Source organism: Amblyomma americanum, chromosome 1 (genome assembly GCF_052857255.1).
Source record: "Amblyomma americanum isolate KBUSLIRL-KWMA chromosome 1, ASM5285725v1, whole genome shotgun sequence".
Taxonomy (NCBI): domain Eukaryota; kingdom Metazoa; phylum Arthropoda; class Arachnida; order Ixodida; family Ixodidae; genus Amblyomma; species Amblyomma americanum.
In genome coordinates, this window is record NC_135497.1 from 167,829,579 (window position 1) to 167,847,515 (window position 17,937).

The window sequence follows — 17,937 nt, forward strand, 5'->3', positions numbered from 1 at the left end:
GGGTGCCCTTGCTGTCTACTTTTGTCTTGCCGTTAACGTTGTGCAAGTGGTGCTGTTGCACTTGGAAGCGGAATCTCTTATAGGTAGTGTCACCTTCATAAGTGGCAACAGAAATGATGAGTGTGATTACGACAGCCTAATCATTAGATATTCTATTTGTGCAAGTGAAGTTCAAGTGCTTGGTATCGTAGCCTTACAATGGCTCCATCGTCCACCTCCATCCCGATGCTCAAATTGTGACAAAAAATAAAAATAGGACTTCCACTCATGCATTGCATAAATAGTACCAACAATTCGTTCATTGATCACGACAATTAAAAGCAGCCAGCCAATGTGAATTGCCAAAGCATAAAATATGATGCGATTTTAGGCATAACTGGAGCATTGTTGCTGCACTGTCGTAATGCCTTTGAGGATTAACTTTCCAAATGGCACCTGGCGCACTTTTTTTACATAGGCTCACATTGTAAATTATTAACCCCATTATGCGCACACATAATCCCTGCCATTTCCCTTCAGTCTCTGGCGTACGTTAGGAAAAACTCTGTTCCCATCATTTCCTATTTTTTTCGCAGTCTGATTTAAGCTTTTCATTCAACATGTAGCTTTGTGGTCATTGATGTGAGGACGCATTTGCAGTGAAACAAAAAATTTTGAGAGAGAGAGGAAGTACTACGTTGTTAAATTGCATCTTCATAACAGTAATCCTTGGTTGATACAGCCATGCCCCTTTATACTTGGTGCAAAATTCATGATAAACTTTGTAAAACTTTGGGATAATTTACACTACCGGTTTTATGTTTGCCAGCGGTCATTTTCCCAAGAATGTATAATGTCGGCACTTTTATTGTCTTGTTCACTATGATAGCAAAATTGGTACTTTTACACTATAATTATTGTAAAATTGGTACTATTCATATAATTTGTGTCTCTCTTATTGTAAAATATTCCTGACAAGGACCGATAGTATATTTCAGATTACACTTGTATTCGTGGCATTGTTGTAGCTTAATATGTGATTGTGGGAGGATATTCCCTTACATGAATTTATGTTGTCTTAAGGTTATGCCTTACTGTCTATTATGTCATTTTTCTTTTTGATATCTGCAGAAATTAATGTTCCTATTTTGCCACTTTCATTCAAGCACATTATTATTCCAAGTTTGCTGTGCAACTGAGTTTTTTTTGTTTATATTTTGTGTTGTACTCACACCTCCTTTTTTATTTGTTGATGGTTTTACAGCATCCAAGAAGCAAAAGAAACGGGGCAAGAAGCGTTCTAAAAACTAGTAAATCCATTTTCCAGTGCAAAAAGACTGCAGCCAGTCATAAAATAAGCACATCAACAGTTTCATCACTCATTGTTTCAACCTCCAAAGGAACATTTCTCTTCGATTTCTTTTTTCATCACCTTTTTTCAACCTGCACAGTCTGCACCATCTCTGCTGCACTGCTTTATGCTACTGCCACTATAAATAAATAAAGCACGGCAGCAACTTCTCACTTGCTAATGGATATGGCGGCGAATGCAATTGATAATGGGCAGTGCGAGGCTCCTACATACAGCAAAGAGACACCCGGAGGCCTTCTTGTGACAGTGCGAGAAGCACCTGAGGAACAAGCTGAAGAAGTTACCCCAAAGCCATCCTTGAAGCGATTTGAAGACCTTCCTGAAATGGTGGAAATGCTTAGTCCTTTACATCCTGATGATGATGGCAACAAAACTGATGTTGAAAACTTGAGCGACCATGACGACATGGATACTGCTGAGCAGAGAACAGTATTAGTTGATAAAGAAGAGGATTCCAATGATGAAAATCAGACTGATGTTGAAGACTTGGATGTAGAAGCTGCGAAGCACCAGGTTATGCCACATCACAATTCTCCTCCAAGCTCAGAAGAGAGTAAGAACGTGGCAAAGCGATTTATTCAAGAGGTGCAACTGGATAACCTGGAATGCAAAAAAATTCCTAGTGATAGCAGATGGCTTCGAGGCGATAGCAACCACATTGATCAGAAACCGTCACATAGCAGGCAAAGGTCGCACTCGCAGCCATGCTCCTTGTCATCGCCAGGAGCAGTTGAAGTGTGCCAGTCACCACGGTCAGCATCTTCAGAGACTGAATTCGCAAACTTGTCAGCCCATGTTCGTGCTGTGCTTGGCGAACTGGATGTTCGGCCGCAAAAGTATAAGATCTCGGGTGAAGCAAAAAGAAGCAAGCTTCGGTATCCAAGCTCTGGCTTGCCTTATCGTTTGACAAGCCGTGCTGATCAGGAACGCCTGCTGAAAAAATTTTTTGTCGAGGAAGACGTCGGCTCCTTGACAGATGAAGGGGAGTTTGTTATCATGCCAGAACCACGGAGCCCTACATGCCGACTGACGGCAGGCCTGGAAGAGCTTGATGTGAGCTCTGATGGAACAGACATTGAAGACTTGGCTGTGGAGTCCCACCATGCCATCGGCAGTGGAGGAGGTCAGCTGCCACTTTGCTCCTTTTAGCAGCTCTGATCTCTGTCTTGCTTTCTTGCTGCACTTAACGCTCTGGCTTGCTCACGTGTTGTCTAACAGGTTGAAAGGAAGCTCCCACTTCTGAGAAAAAGCACCATCAGAATAGATTGTTCAGTGATCTTGTCCCCTTGATTTTCTGCTTTCTTGTGTTGGTGAGGGCTTCTTAATCTGAACCTTTTTTGTCTCCTTTGGATGTCTGATCTGTACTTCTAACCTTGTCCTCCTTACTAATGGACACTGCATATGTGTGTTGATAACACTCTTTTCCACCTGTTCAGCTTCCTGATGACACATACAGATGTGCTGCCAGACAACAAAAATTCGTATTTTTGCCACCATGAGACCATTGTTTTTTATGGTATTGAAGTTAATGTGTCACGGAAACACGCATGTTTCATTTTTAGTGTTAAATTATGGCATTACACATTTGCATCTTTGTTTGCTTGACCTAATTAATTTTGCAGCATAATTAAAAATATTCAACTAAGCTTTTGTTCATACTTCAAGCTGCGTGTAAAGTAAATAGTGCAGTAAAACAGTTGTTACAAATAGGGTACTGCAACCTTAAAATTTAGTCATATTTAGATTCTACATTGAAAAAGGGAGGATATTACACAGTTGTCACTACTGTGCAGTGCTGTTCACAGCCACATAATTTTTATCCTGAAAACTTAGTTTACAGTAGCTAGTCGCATTGTTGTCATGCGCCCACTCATATTGCTAAAATTATGTTGTTTTAATCTTTCCATATTTTAGTGCACTAATTCTAGCTTTAATTTAGTGTTCACATTACAGAGACAGATATTACATTGTGCTGTTTGTTAATTATTGATGTAAAAGAAAACGAAGCACTAGAAAGAGTAAAGAAAACAGGCTAGTAATTTTTTTTTTGTGGGGACATTATGCCGGTTGTGGCCTTACGATTTGATCATCATTTTTTCTGTGCATTTTTTTTGTATGTGTGCATACATTTAAATAAGCTGCATGGGATATTAATCCTCTTGTTGATTTAAATATAAGGAAAAACTATTCAGTTTCATTCTGCAAGGCATATGGAAGAAGGTAAACCAAAATGTGATATGGGATAAATTTGGCTGAATAATTTTTTGAGCACTTCATACTTCATCGTTTGCACACATGGCTATTTCTCTAAAATGACAGTCATTCACATATGACAGCAACTATAAGCATCATATTAGCTTTCATATGAAGGGAGAAACTAGTTCTTGCTTTGGTGCTAGGTTTTGCCTGAAGGATTGTGATATTGAACTGTAAACATGGGGCTATGTCACAATACTTTATAAGCTTCCCTGCCCGTACTTCTACCATACTCATGCTTGCACCTTTCTGTTTGCATGCTGTATGTTGTGGTTTGCCCATGTTGTGTAACTGTTTTGCTTGAGTGTTTGGCAGATAAGTGCTGTGAAATGTAAAATAACATTTACTGTGTCTTGAGATAGTGTTACAGACTGCTACTCACCGGCACCATTAATTGGCTTTGGTATGTTGGGAGCTTTCATATTTGCTTGCTTTACACAGCTCATATATTGGCATTTTGCTTTGCTGGACCTTAAGCTTCTTGAGTTTATATACATCCAGACTGCTACATGCAGGTTAGCCACATAAATCTTGTCCTTGTATAGTTGCAATGACCTGAATAGTCTCGAGCATGGTATTCACTTAGTCATGTCGACATGGCAGCCAGCCTAGTGCTGCGCATTGTTAAGTGTTTGCCAGCCACTAGTAAGGGTAAGCATTGTTAATATGTACTTGCACGAATATACCGCATCCACAAATATAATGCAAGGGGGAAGTTTGAGCCACCAGGAAAACGAAAACATAATTAATATTTTGTAACACTGTTCGTAGCAACCAGAGCCAAGGGCTATGCATAAACATGGCGCAGTCTTCTGTGCTGTCAGTGTTATTCGAGAGGCAAAACTTCAAAAGCGTGCGACAAAATTGTGTGTGGGAAAGCGTGCCATGCATTAATGGCGTCCAGTGTCACCACCATGCTGCCACTGTTTGCGCTGCCTACTCATGTGCCTGTGTGCCTCTTTTTACTTCCCTGCACCAAGGCTCTTCCCCAGCCTTTCCTTTTTCAACAATCCAAAATGCACAGGCCTCTTTTGCATTTTGGAAAAGACACCCATGTCATGTGCGATGTAAGTGCACATTAAAAGAACCCCGGGTGGTCAAAAATAACCCAGAGCCCTCCACTATGGTGTCCCTTTCTCTCTTCCTTCTTTAACTCTCTTTGTGCTTTACCCCACCCTGCAGTTGAGGTGTCCACTGAGGGTGAAACGGTTACTGTGCCTTTCCTCATAACCAGTTTTCTTATGTCCATTTATGCCATGCACAGTGCCTTTATGGCCCCAGGTTATTCGCAAGTTGGCTTCTCTTTGCTGCTCACTAGCTTGGTGGTGGTGCTGTCTCTAAATGTTGCGAAAGAAAAAAAAAAACTGTTATTCTCATGCCTTGGTTCCAGATGTAATACAAGGTGCGTTCTAAAGCAGATGATTTGAGGGAAAAAAACTTGTTATATTCGTGCAAATACAAATTTTAAACTATTTGTATGTCTGCAAAAAACCACTTTATGGAGTTGGTTCAGAGTAACTTTGGAAACAAGCACTTGGTTGCCACTGTACCTTAGTGCAAGCCTGTATGTGTGTGCCCAGCATTTCTTAAAGTAAAGAAACTTATACAAGTGATATAGAAAACATTTTTTCTTTTGCATTGAGACTTCTTTAGATTGCCTTTCTGTCAAGGTTTTGTATGATGATGTACTAAGGCACTTCGGGGTGTTAAATTTGTGTTTTCCTGTTGCTGTACAGAGTGGACTGAAACTGACCCAGATTCAGGAGAAGTGCGGCACATAATAAGCAAGACAACACACACTACTGTGACATCAAAGAAACCGAGTGAAGGTAAGTTGCCTTTTGAATTGTTTTTTTTTTTTAACCTCTGCTTCTTGCACATCGCTTCTTGATATAGTCAGTGGCAATATTTGTGCTAACATGGGGCCGTGGTATTATACTATTCTGTTGATTTCAGTAGTGGTTTATGGTTTGGGCATTTGCTCATTCTCTTTTAACCTGTTCTGGGATTGAAGCATAAATCGGTAGATTCAGCTCTCATTCATGAAGTCTGAAAACAGCAGGTTGTATTGTACAAATTTAGACTTGCTGTGGATGTGAAGTTTTATTGCTACTGTTTGCATGTTTACTAAGCTACCTGCATGACAAAAGACATTTTGTTTGCATGTTGCTTTATAGTATTGACAGCAAATTTGAGCCAAGCTGGCCTTGCTTTTGTGGTTTTATTTCACTTATATTACTAGACAAAAAATGCTTACATTGCCTTCATTCCATTGAACTTTGTCACCATGCTATTTACATTTTGTACCAAACACTGCACCTTTCCCAAATAATATTGCTACTGACAACAATACCACATGTTGGTTTAAAGTTGTGGGAATGATTTAATGTTCTGCAACTGTGCAAGAAGGCAGTACTAGGCACTGAAGAAAGTAGTAAATCTACTGGTAAATTTTTCTTTCTTTTCAGTACAAAAGCAAATTTTAGTTTTTTATTTGGACCTGAAGCAGTATTTTCCCACATTCTTGCAGTTTTTCTGTGCTATTGGATAAAAGTTGACAATCGGTGACATTTTGGACAAAAAAAATATTGAAATTGTCTTTTTGTTTCTTTCTATTAGCAGTATTCGATATCACATGATTTAAAGTTTTTTGAGCTGTCTACATCATTTGTCTCAAGCTTTCATTTCATAAATGCATTTTTCATTTACCTGTACAAAATAATTTTTAGAGTAAAATAACTTTATTTTACTTTTCCACTGCTTTTTTTATGTCCGTTTTATATCCGGATGGAGACATTTATTGCATGTGCTACATTCTAATGCAGTGCATATTCTACTTTTTGCATTCATATATTTATTTTTTCTACTTAAATGCACCTTGTGGCTGCAAGTGTACACTCAGTGCTACCACCATTGTTCTGCAATCTGAACTTTTGTAGCAGAGAGAAATGTATATGACCTGCATGTTTACAAAACGTGCATATTTGGGTGAGCATTGAGAGCTGCGCATTCTTAATTAATGCCCATGGTGAGGTCAGCAGCATAAATTCCCACAACTAAAATTGTGATGGCAAATACACTGGTATAATCAGAGCCCACTTGTGGCTTCCCTATATAGGTGATGAATACAGTGTTGTGAAAACATTTTAGTACTCTTCTGATTCTGAAATGCACTTGCTATAGATGCATCCATATATTTTTTTTTGTTTCAACTGTTGCAGAGTTTATGTGCATGTGTTTGAATTTATTGTTGCCTTTGTTGTTCATCAAGTTATTTGTGAAATGAATGTTTCAGGCCTGCATTTGCCTCTTGGTGCATGGTAAAAATTTTCAGTGCTGCTTCTTTTTTATGTGTGCTTTTGGATTCATATTTACGTGCAGTAATGCATTTATTTCTGACTGGCAAAGTTAATTGCAACTAATTTGCATAAGAATGAATTCTGCTTTGCTGTTGGCATATATTTTTTTGCTTTTAAGCAAAACAGAAAGCTGATGTGCATTTATTTGTGCAGTCAAGTTAGTGAGGTGGTGTTGGTTCCATTTCATTTAGTGTATCGTGCACATTTGCTGTGAACCTGCGTAGTTCATCTCAAAGAAGGCTCTTGTACTGCTTGTATGAAATAGTGTTTTACCACACACTTCATCATCATCAGCCAGTCTTTTTCAGTTCAAGTATGGTTGTTCCTGGTATATGAATCTGAAAGTCCAAAATGTGTTTACAGGAATGTTTGTATGGTTACCTTGAGCATGATTGTTCGAAGTTTTGTGATTGTGCAATTTTGTGGATTCAATAACATGAAGTAGCAACATGAAGTAGGTTATGTGATGGTTCTACCACAAAATTTTAGCAATGTGAAAGTATTATACTGTACATTTTAAGCTGTTGTGGAAAAAGTATCATGAGCATGCACAGTATAGGTTTGATACATTTAGAACAGTGTGCTTCTCTGTCACGAATAGCACCATTGGTGAAGACAAAAATATAAAGTGCATCAGGAGTGCTGTTTATAATTTGAACTCCGACCCATCTACCCATTCTAAAGTAATGTAAAGCAGCTGATAAATTTTGACTTAGTTTAGTTGTGACTTTTCTTTTTTGCAAGGTGCCACATTGTGCATGACAGTGGCTTTAAGAGCAGTATAAAGATCATGTCAGGCCATGTCTCTTTCCATGCTTGTGTACTTTTTTTCTCACAAAGCCTGCACGACTGTGTGTATGTGTTACACCAGTTGCCATTGGGAGTAGCCTTGTTTTTTTTTTTTTCTAACACCATTCACAATTGGTTGATGAAGCCTGACTGTTCTCATTGTCACCCATGGCTGCATACAGTAGCACAAGTAGGATATGGCTTATGAATGGCATTGGAAGTGTCACCTGGACAGCAGTTGAGTCTCTTTGATTTTCTGTAGCTTGTGTGCATTATAATTATTATTACATTTTTTCTTGTCTGCAGCTGCAGCTATTGCTTGTTCTTTCGTCGGTTTATTATAAACTTGCACCTGTACAGTGCACTGTCTTTTGTATGCTATTGTGAAAAAATTAGCCGTGTATCTGTAACAAAAGACAGCATTGTGGAGTGCATAGTGATCTTTTTATTTACTCATGCTCATCAGCATCACGTGATCTTCAAGAGGGAGACGAGGAGCAGCAGTTCTGTAGCAAAGCAGTATGCCACCTGAGTTGTTCCTCCCCCTTCTCCCCTTCTACCCGAATACGACAGGTGCACCTAGGGGCGACACCACGTCCACTACCGTAAGTCATTCATCTAAAGATGGCCATCACGGCTCTACACCCAGTGCACCTTCGGAGTGTGATGAAGCGGAGTCACTTACATTCTTCCAGAAAAAAGAGTTTTTCGAAAAGCTATCTGAACAGTCACCTCCCAAAGAAACTTCGAGTGCAAGGCTGGGCAGCACACCATCACTGGACACAGCCCTGACACGACCGGCTGTGACCCTCAAGCCGCGACCACGCTCAGAAAGTCTCACTTCACAAGGAGAGATTATTGAGGAGAGCATAGTATTTGCTGAGCGGCTCAGATTATTTCAGAATGGGGCCCAAGCAAGCCCACTGCCCAGTGCTAGCATTCCCCAAGTTGACCTCGTGGATCCAGCACCAAAGATGGAACAGAAACTTCAAGGTATGGCTGAAATTGGTGATTCATTACAGCAGGTTCCTTCAGCAGTTTTGGAAGGCTTGCAAAGCACTGAAGAAAAGAGTGATACACGGTTGCTTGTGCACACAAGTGATGCTGATAAGGAAGCTTTTGATGTGCGCTCTGTTCAAGTGGCTGAAGACTTCGGCGATAAGCAGTTCTCTCACATGAGAGTGCGAATGCCAGCCCCCGAAGAAACCGTTAGCAAAACTTCAATATGCAGCTCTGACTTGCCTGGGGACAAACCATCGCCTCTACGTGATGCTTATAAAGGTTCCCTGTCAGCATCTCGACAGGAAAGTAGCCAAGCCGGTAAGCCACCTCTCCCTAGTGCATTAGGCGGTGATAGTTCTTTGTGCCTGGTGCATGAAGCTACTACAGATTTAACTTTGTCCAAAGCTGGGCCTCCTAACCAGACTAACAAAGACATCACTACATTTGACAGGCAACCTGTAAGAGAACAGAGTCCTACTTTGCGTAGTTCGCAGTCACAAATGCTTGCTTCAGGCCTTCAGATGGGCATTGTGGCTGGGTCAGGAATTCTGCAGGAGGGTATTAAAGCAAGCCCTCAAAGTGCCATTTTGGAGACATTTAGTTCTTCAGCCACTGAAATGACAGGTTTAGAATCCCCAGAAATAAGGGGTTTACCTTCAGAAGAGGTTCATGCAGGGTCTGCAGAAGAGGCTAAAGGAATAGATGCAGGAAGAATAGGTGCTGTGTTAGCAGCAGCACCTGTTGCAATATTGCCAGTTCGTGACATCATCTCCGGAAAGCAGCTGGAAATGTTAGACATTGCACAAGTTTCTGACGAGCCAAATATTTTTGAAGGCTGCGTCGAATTGCCTAGTCAAGCTGAATCACAGACATGTCCAAAAGAAAAAACTATCATGAAGACAGAATATGCTGACATACAGCACAAGCTGTCATCAGCATTTGGAGAAAGCCTTGCTCCTGTTGAAAGTAAGTCTGGTGTCACACAGGGTGTACCAAAAGAGGTTTTGGAAGCACTTGATAGATCAAGTCAAGAGCTCATTGCCTCCAAGCTGGATGAAGATAGCGAGCGAGACACAAATATTTTGAGTGCAACACAAGGCTCAATACCACATGACGTTTTTCCTGATCACATTGAGAGCACACTTGATAATTCAGCTGCAGTGCCAATGAGAGGTGCCTACAGTACACCTAGCTCTACTGCAGTTTGCCTGACACCTGAAAGGCTAGAGATTCAAGCCACCAGGGAAGTTGCTGAGGAAAGACAAGAAAAGCCAGAAGTTTTGGTTGCTCTAGAAGCATATCGTAAGAGCACCTTAAGGCGAAGTGGTGAAGATAGCTATGACAGAAACCTCGAAGAATTCATCACTGTGTTGGAAGAATATGAACCTTTGCCGGCTGGTCAGCTGTCAGATTGGAAGCGTGCAAGCCCAGCCTTTGAGCCATCCATATGTCACAATTCAGAAATCACTTCCAAACTTCCACCACTGGAAGACAAGAAAGAACTTGAAACTGTTGGAAGCATTCTGGACCCTTCTGAAAATGTTTCTGAATTGCTTGGTAATCATGCTCAATCTCAAATGCTTTGTGAAGACACGGGATTGCTCACTGATGAACTTGGTAGAACAGCAGGACACTATGTTATTAGCACTGCAGAATCTGACCGTGGGGAGTGCTTGCCCACACTCTCTGAGCAAGCTCCTGGAAAAGAAAGAGAGGAGTGTCTCAATTATGACAGTGCTCTTGGTGTGAGGTCCACTTCCGGTCTGGAGTCATCACTACTAGAAGAGTCGCATGAAGAGCGTAGTTTGGATCTCGCAAGAAGCGAAGATGAGCAACCGTCACTTGTGGAGGACAGTATGAATGTTCCCACAGAAAGCAGTGTAATAGATTATCAAGTTGTTGGTCACAGTGGTGTTGTAAAGGATGCTCAAACTCAGCCAAAAGATAGTGACTTCGACTTGCACGAAATTTCACGTACTGGTGACAAGACAGATCTGCCTTTGTCATGTGGTGATGATGGAAAAAAGAGCGCGGAATTTTCAAAAACAGTTTCAGGAATTGCTGCTGATATGGTCATTAAGGACACTGATAGTGAACATTTGAGTCAGGATATGTTACACCCAACGGCAAGCACAGTGTTGTGTGAAGGCAGAAGTGATGTGCCATATTCTTCTGATGAGGATCAACACAAGGAACTCTCTAGATATAAAGAAGTTGAACTCGTGATACCATTCCTTCGGGGCACTTCATCATCTTTAGAAGATGAGGTTGAAGATGGAGGTAGTTTCTCAAGTGGTGATCTCCAAGCTGAAAAAATAGCAGAATTTTTAACTACAGACCCTGATACCTTGAATAAAGTGGTACACTTTCCTCAGATATTTCAGGATTATGACACAAGTGCACACCAGGAACCTTTTGTGCCCACTGAAACAGAGATGAATGTGGAAAAACACGTTGGCTTTGTTCTGGATGAAATGGCAGCATGCTCGACACCTTGTGTACCTTTGAAGTCTGACAGACAGACAGAAATTGAAGAGGCCAGCCGCATTGTAGAAAGCGTTGTTCACATAGCAAGTAGCCTAGTAGAATCGCTTCATGAAGTCAACCATGAAACTGCCATAAAAGAAGATATCTGTGACAGTGCGCTTGCATATGCTGCTGGTAGTCCCCTTGAAAGGTCAGAAGTGAGTGAAACGTTGTCTCAAGCGGGCCCTCCATCAACAATAGAGAAAGACCAAAGAGAGAGCCCTTTTGGTGTTAAAGAGATGTATCAAGTATTGAAGGAAAGTCGTGGTTCTGAAGACCGTATTCAGTATTCAGTTACAAGCTTCGGAGACCCTTTATTTGCTGACGAAGGTGATGAAGATCAAGAGCGGAGAAGACGCGGCTCACCAACAGCTGAGTCCTTGGATGATCAGGCACAAATTGAAAAATGTAGTCATGAAGTTATGATGCAGTTACTGGACGGGTTTTCACAGAGCGATGTGGAGCTCGCTGAAGTGCGAACTGAAGACGAAGCACCGGACATAGAAGATGACGTCCCCTCACCTGAGGCCGGTTCGCACGAGGAGAAGTCCGTGCCTTCGTCACAGGACAACAGCGGAGACCTCCAACCGCAGCTGTCCACGGAAGTGGAAATCGGCAGTCAGGCAAGTGGTGCCCCAGCACCACTCTCTGAGCTTGATTACGAGCTGTGCCCAGATGCAGACCAGTTGCGCACCTCTGGGGATGAAGCTGTGGCAACAAGGGTGCCGCCATTGGAGCCAGGTACTTTGGTCGCCTCCTTTTTTATTGCTCTACAGTGTCAGTCGCCTGCACGCTGTGCATCTTGGGAACGCCTGCCTGCAGAGTTCCGACATTCTTGGTTACGTGTCTTTTGGTTGGAAGATCCGCCGGACTCACTCAGTCACCTCATCATCATTGGCTCTTGCCTAAATGTTTACTTGCCATTTGCAGGCTCGCACCTGCATGACCAGCACTAGAATAGACGCTTTTTCTGCATCAAAGCCAGCTGTAACTTGGATCTGGTGTAGCTTTAAGGGTGCTTTCGTCACATCTTTCTTGTGCACTTCAAGTGGAAGGTAGTTTACTTCCACATAGGATTCAAGTGCAAACATTTGTTGCAATGTTGTAAGCATCAAAACTGCCATGGGGTGTGCTAACATGAGAAAGGGTCTATTCTGTCTTTTACTTGCCGTGAGATGTTTGTTTGCTTGCTTGCTTGTTTGGTTTGCAGTATGGGCATTTGTATGCCATTCAGAAACTCTGTGACAGATATTTTTCATGATAATATATCTTCTTAGTTTGCATGAGGTTGTGCATTAGAAAGGTTTGGCACAAGGCCTGATGCACTGTGTGCATGGTGCTCAACTGGGAAACAGTGCTGTATCATACTTTTGTCCATATAGTTGTGTGATGGGTCCGTTTCTCTTTTTTTGCATTAGAAAAATTAGAGCCTAGATTTAGTTGCATAGATATCCTGCTTAATTGTTGCAGAAATTCTGGTTTTTATGGATGCAGTGCCTGCAATCCTCTGTTAGGAATGAGGAACCACGGTGCAGTTGTGAAAATGCAAAAACAGTTCCTGTTTGTATCAGAATGGCGGTGGTATATACATTTCCGTTTTGTCTTAATGTTGTGCAAATGGCTTTGTAATTTACTCTTGAAGTGTCAAATTCTTTTGTGCTGGATTTGGTGTTTCCTAGTGAAGCATTACAAGAGGTAATTGTGCAATATCAGACAGATATCAGTCTGGGTATGATGCCCAGTTCAAGATCAGAGCCACAGCACATGTGCACACTGACTTTTGGTCAGCTGTACACATGAGAAATGGTACAAGACCATTTCTGTAGCTGAACTTTAAGAGGATTCTCAATAAGATTTAACTTAAATGTCGTCATTTGTTTTGGCTATAGATTCACTTGACAGCATATTGCAGGCCCATAACCAGGGTGGCTGTTTAGTGGTCGTTACACCTGCTGGAATTTTAAGTCCTTCCTTCTACATTCTCTCTTCACTTCAGGATGCTTGCTATTCTTCTATATGAGGCTTTTGAATAAATTGTACGTTAAGGATGGCTAATCAGAGCTGATATTCTTCTCTTCTCTGCCCTCAGTGACAAGTTCTTATGTGACAGTTTTCATCGCTTTAATTGTTTTTAGTTCTTGCATAAATATACTTCTCCCCATTAATTATGTTAAGGCAAATGCTATTTCTAAAAACTAATTTTGAAAGAGCTGTCTGTTAAGGCACGCACTTTTTTTTGCGCCTTTACACATACTCCATGCACTGCCACTCTTTACTTGCTATCAGTGTTGATCAGTGCACTGCCTCCTGTTTAGGGCAAGGAATGAAAGGCTGCCAACTTAGTACAGACTTCCCACTGCATATATGCTAGTGAATGTGAATGGGAAACTGTTCCACTTTACATACAACCTTTGTCTGTAAAGTTCCGAGACTGAGTCCATTAAAAAATGCGTTTTTAACATTGGAATCATTTGCGCAGCACCACTTCGAAATAGTCTCCCTTGCAGTCTATACACAGCTTTCAACGCTTCCTGAGGTCTTGGAAACAGTTGGAAAACGCTTCTTTTGGCAGGGCTGTCAGCTCCTTTGTTGTGGCGTCTTGAATGGCCTCCATGCTCCCCATCCAGCAACCTTTTAGGGCTCTCTTCACACGAGGAAACAGGAAAAAATCGCATAAGGAGAGGTCAGGCGAGTATGGCGGATGGGGAAGTACATTAATGCTGTGCTTGGCGAGAAATTTTGTCTAGCTGAGAGCAGTGTGCGGCCTTGCGTTTTCTGTTGTCCAGATGCCCATTAGTCAGGGCGACGGCGTCGCAGTGCATCACGCATGTGTTGGAGCACGCGGATATAAAACTCCTGATTTACAGTCTGTCCTTGTGGGACAAACTCGTGGTGTATGACACCTCTGGCATCGAAAAAAACTATCAGCATCATCTTTTGTTTTCGTCTTTTGTCACTGCACCTTTCTCGACGCCGGAGGGCTTATGCACCGCCATTCGGCACTCTGCCTCCTTGTTCGAGGATAGTGTTGAAAACATCATGTTTCGTCTTCAGCAATGATGCTCTCGACGAATGCAGCATGCCTCTCAGCCTCGGAAAGCAAATCAGTGCTCACTGATGCCACCATCTGGTCCTGTGTGAGGGAGTGCGGCACAAGTCTGGCATTCAGCTTTCGTTTCCCCAAGTTGTCACGCAAAATTTGGTGGCATGTTGTCTTACTGATGTCGAGAGCATCTGATAGCATGCGAACTGTAATGGTGCAGTCTTGCTGTGCGATTTCCCTGATCCGAGCAACGCTGTTTTCCTTCCGTGAGGTTGAAGGGCGACCCTGCCGTGTGTCGTCTTCCACCGGCGTTCTTCCCGAAACGAACCTCTTGTGTCACTCGAAAACTCGCGCCTGCAATAATGTCTCGCCGTAAGCGTCACGAAGGAGCTCATACGTCTGTGGGGCTGTCTTGCCAAGCTTCACATGGAATTTTATGTTTTCACGCTGTTCGAGGTGGACGTCCATCTCTCCACATTCACTCACAGTAGAATGTGCAGACTAGTGAAAACGTATTTTTCTACATGTAGTGCCATGTAACGGCTGGCACAGCGATTAACATAAGTAGCTCAGGTTAGCCTGAAAAGATGGCGCTACACATACGCACCAACATTTGTTTTGGGGAATGATTTCTAGAGAAGAAAATAAATCAGTCTCGAAACTTTTGGACAAAGGTTGTACATGCGCCATCTTTTGCAAAAGTTTACAATCCACCGTGGCGTTTGGATAAACAGTGCTGTGGACTGTCGACTTTTGCAGCAGATGGTACAGTGCTTATCAGCAGAGTTGGTTGTCTTTGCATGTCTTACTGTGTGCATTGTAGTAACTTTGTAGGACACACTTTTATCAACTGTTGGCCTCTCAAATATGGTGCTAACGATAGATGGTAATTTCGTATAGAACAAGTGTCATCAAGCTTTGTGGGATGACAGGAAAATACATGTGCATCCAGTAACATGTTTTAAATTCATGTTAGCACACATGGGCTACAAGGTGTGAAGTAAAGGGCAAAACTGTTTTGTTCAGCTTCTCTTTTGCATCAGATTGTTGTAGAATATGGGAGACAGTACATGTATCGTTATTGTGTGGCAGTGCACTGATTTGGAGGCATTTAGCAAAACACCCTTGTGTCAATTTTGCGCTGATAGTGGGAACAAGAGCAGTTGTAAGGTACATGATATGCCAGTGTGGCTGATACCTTCAGCCCTGTTTTGGACACTTATCCCCAAGCTTTTTGGTACAAGTGGTCAAAAACAAAAGCAACCCATAAAATTTAAATGGTAGCGTTTTGTGGTAGAAAATGATGATTACACAGCAATACAACACATCATTACAAACTTATCAAAAATGTCTATCTGCAAGAAATCATGAGTGAAATGCTTGTTCCCACTGATTTATTTTGGAAGGGTTTTCAGCTTAATAAAGACCCATCCTTGTATGGTTGCGCTACAAAAAGTTGACATTATTTCTCTTAGTTCAAAATAAGGGCGTGCATAATTGTATTGGCCCTGTGCCCTTTATTATTGAAGAATGGCTCTGTTAAATAAGTAGGGCATAGGCACATTCCTGTGGGGCAGTGCAATGTTGTCCACCTTGAAAAAATGTAAATGCGTAAACTTTAAAGTTTTTGTTAAACTGTGCCATCCAGTTTACTCCAAAATTTTATGACCTTTCGTGAGAGCTGTTGGTTCCTTTAGGAACTAGTACTGCATTGGTGGTCGGCATTAGCATGGCTCACGATTATTGTCATGTGGCTGACTTTATCAAAGTGGGTCTTCTGTTTAGGTGTCTGCTTTCGACGGCCAAACTTTTTATGCGTGGCAACTTGCCCAATGTTCTTCTCTGGAAAGCATTTTTTGGTGTGTCAAGGCATACCAGATAAACATGTCCATGCTTACCCTGCTAAAGTGCATTTGAGTGCAGCAAGTTGCCATTTTAAACCATGCCTTGCTGAGTTAATAAAATTGGGTAATTTATTATGCACCATTTTTGTAAGGATCTGTGTTTAGTCTTGTAGTGGTCGATTTGGAGGTGAGTTGCGTTATGAAAAGCCCTAAGGCAATAACTGTTCAATTATTCAGAGAACTTCGAGTTCTCAGAAATTGCTGAATAGCAAAAATGTTCTATCGGAGGTGCTACAGTATCTGCTAAGCAGTATTATTTTAGTTTTCTTTTAATTAATCTTGCTGACTGAAGTAAGCATTTAGTAGTTGCAAGGGGAATTGAGTGGTGTTTAAAATTTATCTATCATAAAAAAATAAAAGAGCTAGGAAAACGACTGATGAACTATGCAGCCTAATGTACAAATGTAAATGCCACTGCCATTTTGATGATTGTCATTAGCAATTAGCAGTTAAAACCAGGCTACTGTCCCTGAGGAATGCTTCGCAACTGTAATTATTGTGATTCTGCTTGTCTTGTGTGCATGATGCTGTTAGCACTGCTTTGTCTTTTCCTTTTCTTTGTGAAATTTAGAACTCTAGATTTTATTAATTTGTTTACATGTATGTTTTCATTGCTTTTCTTCTGCTAGTTCTGTAAAACACTGAGAAACCCCTGCATGCCGGAAATTATTGGTTGCATAATATTTTGCACCTGAACACAATATGTTTAGTAATTGACTTTAGTTCAGCGTTCAGTGTTTCCATCTATTGGCCTACAGCATATACTCTGACACAGTAGCGCGCTAATGACTAGCCCCTGTGTAGAGTTGCAGTGCTTCTGTAAATTCTCTGTTTTGAAAAAACAATGATGACTACAAAAAAGTGAGAATAAAAAAATGTAGAATGTTCCAATATGAGAACAGAATAAAATTCTCTTTTTAGCCTTCAAGGTTAACAGCCTTCAAGGTAGCAAAGCTCTCTTTTTATATGTGGAACTAAGGTACAGTTTGTTTTTGTTCAGAAATGTGGTTGGTAAGGGTGCGTAACTTTTCACCACTGTGCCATATGAGGCCATTATTGAGGCATTTGCACAGACGGCTTTTTTTGCAGCCTAGGCAGGCTTGAGCAGTTATTTTGACATTCTTCAGTCTAATTTTTCATGGCTTCACAGCATTTCTGTGTAATTTTTTGGCAGCCATTTCTTTCCTTCAAGTATTGTGGTCTTAGCGAGGTGTGGCTTTAAATGTGCCTGTTTAGGCTGCTGGCATAGGGCATGACGTGTTAAGCTTATATGCTCCTTTGTCACCGCATGATTTTTTAAAATATTTTTCAATGGCAATATTTGTAACAGTGCAATAAATCAAGATTGAAATTATGAATTTAAGAACTGTTTGATGGATTAATTAAAATGAATGGTGCACAGTAATTTGAGATTTTGAGTACGAAGGAAGTATTTCGTATTCAATTTATAATCAAAAACTTGAAAATGTCTGCTTAGTATTATAGATTATTCGTTTGAGGTTGAAGCAGCCAATTATTCTGCAATTTTCCACAGCTTTCTTTCATTCGTAGCATTTTGGCTTCATTTGAAAATTTTCTATAATAATTTGCTATTTGCACACCTATAATAAAGAGTTTAAAGATTTAGTATTGTAGCATTTCATAAGTATCATGAGAGATGTATTGCATAATTTCAACCATGAATAATTTGTACTTCATGCCCAATGT

General features: G+C 41.1%; 1 protein-coding gene across 35 annotated transcripts in view; it reads left to right on the top strand.

Moving 5' to 3' along the window:
- LOC144114148 (uncharacterized) overlaps window positions 1-17,937 on the top strand; it is a 306,774-nt gene that overhangs the window by 278,205 nt on the left and 10,632 nt on the right. For all 35 annotated transcript variants that reach the window (XM_077647687.1, XM_077647674.1, XM_077647686.1 and 32 more), the window contains 2 exons: window positions 5,344-5,436; window positions 8,329-12,024. In XM_077647687.1, coding sequence (XP_077503813.1) covers window positions 5,344-5,436; window positions 8,329-12,024 — 3,789 coding nt within the window. The remainder of the gene's footprint in view (window positions 1-5,343; window positions 5,437-8,328; window positions 12,025-17,937) is intronic.